Below are 8,252 nucleotides of genomic sequence, written 5' to 3' on the forward strand. Positions count from 1 at the left end.
TCTCAATTTACTGGTTCGATACAACTCACTTTGGCGGTAGGGGGTATATGGGTTTAATTATGGGTTATTATTTGAGGATATAGTTCCCAAGCTCCTGATCCTGCTACTTCCTCCTCGTTGCGTGTTTCCCTCGTTGAGCCTAACTGCGATAAAGTGCTTCCTTCTATAGTGTTGTTTTTGTTGGGTGAATTATGTTTTTACATAAAATTATTTCGCGCCCGATTTTGTACCGATATTTAATGTGAAATTATTATTGTTTTTAGTGTGTATAAGTGTTACGCGACGCGCCCGGAATAAACTGTTAAAGTTTATAAATGTATGTATGTACGCTCTTCTTCACTTTTTATTTAAGTATGTGGTCACTATGGAACTATTTATTTTTTAATTCTTAAACTTTGTTTGTGGTTTTTATTGGTGGACTGTAAAGGTATATTTTTTATGTGAATTAATTTTTTATTTTATTTTTTTTTGTTTCTCTATAGGTGCCGTAANTATGGAACTATTTATTTTTTAATTCTTAAACTTTGTTTGTGGTTTTTATTGGTGGACTGTAAAGGTATATTTTTTATGTGAATTAATTTTTTATTTTATTTTTTTTTGTTTCTCTATAGGTGCCGTCCAGTAAGGCGATGGAGGACCATGAACAATCGTACACCAAGGGCAAACCCTTTGGGGGGCACACTCACCACTAGCTTCGAACCTTTTTTTAAAAAAAAAACCGTAGAACCTTTTGGTGGGAATATTAATGCACTTTATTAAATTTGCGTTAGCGGGGTTATAGCGTAGAACACGTCAGCTCGATATGACATTCGCAAAATTGTGTTTTGTTTCATATTATGTTGTAATTCATGTGTGTGTGTATGTGTAAATACAATTCATGTGTATATGTGTGTGTGTAGGTGTATTATGTGTACGTGCACGTACCCATGGGTGGAACGGGCCGTGGTGAGTAGGCGATTAGGCAATGTTGCTGCTGTCACGGAGCCATTCACGGTCGAAAAAGGGGGAATGGCCGAACTCATTTAGCCACATTTAATTACAATATTTTGTTTATATTTATTCACTCAATTTTTAATGCATAATAGTACATAACATACATATATAAACAAATAATGTATTCACATAAACATACATATATGTACATATATATATATGTATATGTGCATATGTATGTATGCAACTACGTAAATACAAATCCAGCCACCAAATACTTAACGGAAAGAATTATATACATAAAACAGATGAATATACATTATACCAAGGACAGCTTTAATGTGTCAGTACCGGCATTAAGGACAATCTTTTCTGGTGTCGTTGGAGCGCCTAAACGAACCCATTCTCGCTTAAGTCCGGCATCTTTTCGAGCAGACTGTAGAGCGTGCTGTATAGCGAAAATTGAACTGATCGCTAAACAGCAAGGAGGTTCACCTGTCGCTTTTGAGCGCATGAAGCCTGCTGGATTTGGATTCTTTTGCAGCAATTCGATGCGAAAATCAATGGGTATGTCTTTAGCGCCAGGTGGTTTATAATTCCATGTACGATTTGTTAGGAGTTGCCCAGTTTGCCGGTCATAAATCAGTTGCTCCGTAAGCCAGTAACCTAGTATCATAACAAACGAACCTTCCACTTGACCAATATCAATGTACGGACTGAGGCTTTCTCCAGCGTCTTCCAATATGTCGACTCGTTTTATTTGATTATTGCCCGTTAAAATGTCTACTTCTATTTCCGTTAATGCTAAGCCATAAACATTATAGTTCTCCATATCACCTTTTTTATAATGATCACTAACGATCAAGTTTATAGCTTTTCCCCAAGCTCGCTGGACAACATTTAACCAACCACCGTCCTTACCAAGTTCATCTTTTACGGGTTTAAGACGTTCATTTAGAGTTTCGCATGCTTTTCGTACGGCAAAACAAAGACTTTCACTGCCAACTGCACCTCCTGTTACCATGGAATTAGCTCCATTGATGGTGTCACTCGACTCAATCTTAATAAAAGATAAGGGTATGCCGAGTATGTGTGCAGCCACTTGAGCAATTTTAGTGTTCATGCCTATCAAGAAAAAGAAGAGATTACCACACTATAATTTTTTACACAGCAGTCTCCAAAACTACTTAAGTACTTATTGCATATAAGAAATATTTATGTACTTGAATATTTATATACATATCGCTCATTTATTTCAATAGTCATAACTCAAATAAGCAAAACTCGAGACAAACGGCTTTAAAGTTTTGAATTTACATATCGGTGGCGGAGTGGAAGATCGACCTATCTCGGCAGCCAGTTCGAAAAAGCCCTATCTCAGCACATTTTCAGTGTGTTTTCATTTGAGATAGGGGGTTTTTCAATAAAATCTGAAATAGGGCTATTCAATCAAATTCTAAAGTAGGGCGTTCTTGAAAAGTTTTCTGATATAAGGCCTTTTCGAACTGGCTGTCGAGATAGGTCGATCTTCCACTCAGCCATCGATGTACTCCCATTGTAAAAATTAATACCTATTTTGTTCTAGTGAGTCACTAGTAATCGATACAGCTATTAAATTTTTACACAACATAGAAGAAGAGGTAACGTACTGCATACTTAACTCAATATTTTCATTTTTTGATTATGGCACTCAGGGATGAAAAAGTAGGTACAATTGTACCTTTTTCCGACGATTGCTGACCTAAAGGTACATTAGGTACAATCACTAGATTTTAGGTACAATCATATTTTGATCAGATGCCTTTTTAGTTGGGAGAAGCTTCGTTTTCATTTTGAAAAATTTACAATTATAAAGGAAAGTAGTCAAAAGGAAGAAATTAACAAAATCATATTAGGGGTAGTCTTTGAGTCTTGCAAAGCTCTCGCACCATAAAAACCGGTTTTCGTATGGGAGAGCTTTGCAAACCGTGCACCGTGCAAGGGCTTTGCAAGACTGCGAGAATACCCCTATTATGTATTCTCTTAAAGATTTTACATTGCATTTAGAAAAGCCCCTACGAAGAAGTAACACTTTACTTAGCTCTCCTCAAATTCGTAATTCTTGTCATATTTTTTATATTACAAATTTGAACCAATTTCTTCCATAAAATGTCATTGGGCCCTAGACCGACGTACACCCCTCTCTCGATTGAAGGTGTGAAATCTACAAACGATCTACCTTTGCAATTTTTGGAATGCATTTTTTAATCTATTGAAACCATAAAAGCTAAAGTTTCCCGCATACGATAACATTTTTAACTTTTCTTTTTATTTTATGACTAGGATTTCTTCAAATTTCACATTTTCTGTAGTAGAGGCAATAGGTATTTGACCCATATTCCCTGTTTGATTTCTAGAAATATATTCCAAATGTTTTCGAAGTTACTCGCGGGAATTCCCATTATGTATTTTCTGCACCTATTAAAGGGAACCCGATAAATTAGCAGACTTTTCCTATTGTTTTATAAAAAGCTGGATAAAAAAGTAAACTTGGCAAACATCTTTTAATTTATATTTTAAACAGAATTAATAAAAAAAACTACAAACGAATGATATAACTTTTTTAAGTACAATCTGTCTCATTTAGGTGCATTTATTTTATGATATTGGGTAGAATTTGAAATTCCATTTTTCATCCCTGATGGCACTATTGAAGTAAAAGAGCGATATGATAAAAAGCATTGGATATACGAAATTTTGTTTGTGCACCAAATTACGTCATAACGTCAGTGCATAGCAATTATATAAAATATACATACAGCACAAAGAATAAAGTAGTGATGTCAGTGGCAAAAATACATCGACGTTTTTCTTTGATTCGATGTATCGAAATGTACAGTATCGGTCATATCTATAGCACGCCATTTCAAAGTGATATTATTTATTTTTAAGAGTTTTCAATTAAAATATAGTTCATTCTCAGACAAACCCCATATAAACCCAAGTTTAATAATTTGTAGAAAACTACAAAAAAGTGCAACAAATTTGCACCTAAATTTCAAACTTTTTTCTCGGAAGTGTTAGAATTTTTTTTGAGTACACAGTTTTTTAGCTCGTTCAATTTTAGTCCGATAATGTGCAAGTTTCAAGTGACTAAAAGTTACCGTTGATTTTTTAGAATTTTTACTGCCAAAGGTGTTGCGGATTTCTTCCATATACGAACAAATTGAGTTTATTCATTATATGGAAGCCAATGCGACAAACAAAATTCTCAAAAATTAACAGTAATTCGTAGTCACTTGAAATTTGCACATTATCGAACTAAAATTGAAGGAGCTAAAAAACTGTGTAGGGTTAATACTATGTACTATGTATTGTACTTTGTTCATTTTTTNAAAATTCTCAAAAATTAACAGTAATTCGTAGTCACTTGAAATTTGCACATTATCGGACTAAAATTGAAGGAGCTAAAAAACTGTGTAGGGTTAATACTATGTAGTATGTATTGTACTTTGTTCATTTTTGTACTTTGTTCTTTTTCATTTAATGTAAATCAAAAAAAAAATTTTTGATACTTCAGAATTTTTTCTTCTTTGAAATTTAAAATACATTAAATTTAAATTCAAATTTTATAAAAATAAAATTCTTTTAACTACACCACAATTGGCGACCCTGCCAGGAGGAAAAAGCGGTTAAAAAATCTATCTCCTGTAAATACAAATTTAACCTACGTACGCAATATTTAAGCATTCAGAACAAAGATTTGAAGATCGACCTGCAAGAGGGACAACAAAACTTCGAGCTTGATGTTTCTATTATTTGCTGAGTCCGGCTATTAGAAAAGGTTTTGGACGGGTTTCTATTACTGGTAATCAACGTAGCCCGTATTGTTACAACCATTTCGCCCTACAATACCCTGCAAAAAATTGTGCGACTAATCTCTAAAGAGAGTATTCCGAGATTACTCTCAATCAGGTACAATTGGGCATTAATTAGTCGCAACTAGTCTCATACGGGTACTAATGGAGATCAATTAGTCTCGACTCATCCCTCACGGGTATAACTGGAGATCAATTAGTCCCCGACTTATCTCTAACGGGTACTATTAACGATTTAATGATATGTACGCACTTAGTAAATGAAATTTCATGTGCGGCGATGGCACATAGAGAGAGTATTCGCTTAACAAAACTGAGAACCCCGGTTCGAGTCGCAGCTGGCGAAAATTTTTATTTTTATTTTTTAAAAGTGACTAGTCGCAGTTTATACCCGTTCGGGTATAAAGGTGAACAATTAGTCTCTTCATAGGACATGCTCGAACAAAAGCGAACAGTTCATTCCATATAAAGAGATCAAAAGTGGTATTAGTCGCATGTTCCTTTGCGATTGATCCCGGAGTCATCCCGGATTAGTCGCATTATTTGCAGGGTGGTTTGCCGCAATATCAGGGCGACAATCACAACGGTCGTTGCAATAAGTGGGTTCCGATGAACACACCAGTAGTTCAGTTGGATTTTTTTAACCGACATCAGTGAGAACATCCTAGACTGATTTCAAGAAGCGCACCGACTTCACGCTTAAGATAAGTGCGACCAAAGTACCTACTCAACTATCGTCAAATCTGAGAGATCAAAAGCGACTGAAGTATTTTTAGTTCGAGGATGCTGATTGTTTGCTATCATTGTTATTGACCTGCTACATTATGTTCACAATCATGGAGTAAGCGAACAACATCAGCATCAGCCATTTTCAGCAGCACAACATTCACAGGCAACAACAAAAGCAACAGTTCAAAAATTGTAAAAATTGCAAGTAAAATATATTAAATATAAGATATTTATTAAATTCATTTTAACATATTTATATATATATATACATATATATATATACATATATATATATATATATATATATATATATATATATATATATATATATATATATACATATATTTATATATATATATATACATATATATAAATTTATATTTGACTGTGCTGTTCATTAAGCAGCATATTAACCATTTCAGATGTTAGATAATTGTTTTGACTTTATAATTTAGTACAATTTTAATATATTATTATTATTTCATATATTTGAAATATTTTAATAGTTGTAAACACCCCTTTTTAGAGATTTTTGTTTGAAATTATCATTATGTTCCGTTCACCACACCCAGACACACATACAACGAACAAATAGTTTACACGATTCGCTTATTGATTTACAAAATAACATACATCAGGAAGAACTTACAAATCCATACGCAACGTCTGACAATCGGATAGTTTTGGTGGTGTCATACAGCAGCATTTCAATAATAAGTCTGAACCACTTGCGTTCTTTTCAAAGAAACTCTCTCCAGCAGAAATGAAATATAGTGCTTTTGACAGGGAACTTTTAGCAATTTATTTGAATATTAAACATTTTCGGTATTCATTAGAATGAAGACAGTTTACGGTTTTTACTGACCACAAACCCTTGATTTTTGCTCTAAATTCAAAAACTGAGCGTAGTCCAAGACAGACAAGGCATCTTGAGTTTATTGCACAGTTTACTAATGACATACAGTATATAAAAGGACAGGCTAACATTGTAGCTGACACGTTATCTCGTGCGTTTGAAGTAGATGCGATTAAAAATTTAGAACTTAACTTCAAAATTTTACAGAGTGAACAGCAACAGGACAGTGAACTTGATAAACTTCCCTGCAAAAAATTGTGCGACTAATCTCTAAAGAGAGTATTCCGAGATTACTCTCAATCGGGTACAATGGGGCATTAATTAGTCCCAACTAGTCTCATTCGGGTACTGATGGAGGTTAATTAGTCTCGACTCATCCCGTATGGGTATAATTGGAGATCAATTAGTCCCCGACTCATCTCTAACGGGTACTATTAACGATTTAATGATATGTACGCACTTAGTAAATGAAATTTCATGTGCGGCGATGGCACACAGAGAGAGTATTCGCCTAACAAAACTGAGCACCCCGGTTCGAATCTCAGCTGGCGCAAATTTTTATTTTTATTTTTTAAAAGTGAATAGTCGCTTTTTATACCCGTTCGGGTATAAAGGTGAACAATTAGTCTCTTCATAGGACATGCTCGAACAAAAGCGAACAGTTCATTCCATATAAAGAGATCAAATGTGGTATTAGTCGCATGATCCTTTCCCTGCAAAAAATTGTGCGACTAATCTCTAAAGAGAGTATTCCGTATTACTCTCAATCAGGTACAATTGGGCATTAATTAGTCGCAACTAGTCTCATACGGGTACTAATGGAGATCAATTAGTCTCGACTCATCCCTCACGGATATAATTGGAGTTCAATTAGTCCCCGACTTATCTCTAACGGGTACTATTAACGATTTAATGATATGTACGCACTTAGTAAATGAAATTTCATGTGCGGCGATGGCACATAGAGAGAGTATTCGCATAACAAAACTGAGAACCCCGGTTCGAATCGCAGCTGGCGCAAATTTTTATTTTTATTTTTTAAAAGTGACTAGTCGCAGTTTATACCCCTTCGGGTATAAAGGTGAACAATTAGTCTCTTCATAGGACATGCTCGAACAAAAGCGAACAGTTCATTCCATATAAAGAGATCAAAAGTGGTATTAGTCGCATGTTCCTTTGCGATTGATCCCGGAGTCATCCCGGATTAGTCGCATTTTTTGCAGGGTTGCGATTGCTCCCGGAGTCATCCCGGATTAGTCGCATTTTTTGCAGGGTTATTTCTGGACAAACGTTTCAAAATCTTAACTTAATTAAAATTCCTGTTCTAGATTTTAATATTTGGTGTGAAGTGTCAGGAGAAGGTCCTAGACCTTTCGTTCCAAATAATTTGCGCAGGAATTGCTCATCCTGGTACCAAGGCTACACGCCGATTAATTGTGAAGAAGTATTATTGGCCTTGTATGACCAAGGAGATAAATATATGGTCCAAAGGACGTATAAGTTGCCAGAAATCTAAAATTCATCGTCACACAAAATCCCCTGTGAGCATAATTCCAATTCCAAAGAGCAGATTTGAACATATACATTAGGGGGGGGCGAAAATCTAATTCTTCTCAAATCCCTTGGTAATAGTGAATCATGAAGTCAACAACAAGCCTGCGAAATATTAGTCTTTCATTTTAATTGTAAGAGCCCGCGCATCGACCGCCAAGTGACCCACAGCACACTAGTCGAATAAGACAAATTCTTGTTAAAAATTCTGGGTTCAGCCAAAACTTTTGGTGCATATTATTAGATAATGAATCCTTTAACGCAAAAGATAAAGTCAAGTATCATTTCGCGTAGCCGTTTATCTTATCGTTAATCTCAAACTCATC

The 8,252-nt window shown here is 35.0% G+C and overlaps 1 protein-coding gene across 1 annotated transcript in view; it reads right to left on the reverse strand.

Moving 5' to 3' along the window:
- Positions 1 to 791: 791 nt before the first annotated feature.
- LOC108358837 (indole-3-acetaldehyde oxidase-like) overlaps positions 792 to 8,252 on the reverse strand; it is a 95,191-nt gene continuing 87,730 nt past the window's right edge. The window contains exon 7 of the mRNA XM_017610329.1: positions 792 to 2,058. Coding sequence (XP_017465818.1) covers positions 1,253 to 2,058 — 806 coding nt within the window. The 3' untranslated portion in view covers positions 792 to 1,252. The remainder of the gene's footprint in view (positions 2,059 to 8,252) is intronic.

Source organism: Rhagoletis zephyria, unplaced genomic scaffold, assembly GCF_001687245.7.
Source record: "Rhagoletis zephyria isolate East Lansing unplaced genomic scaffold, Rhagoletis_zephyria_1.1 Rzeph_scaffold_00302, whole genome shotgun sequence".
NCBI lineage: Eukaryota > Metazoa > Arthropoda > Insecta > Diptera > Tephritidae > Rhagoletis > Rhagoletis zephyria.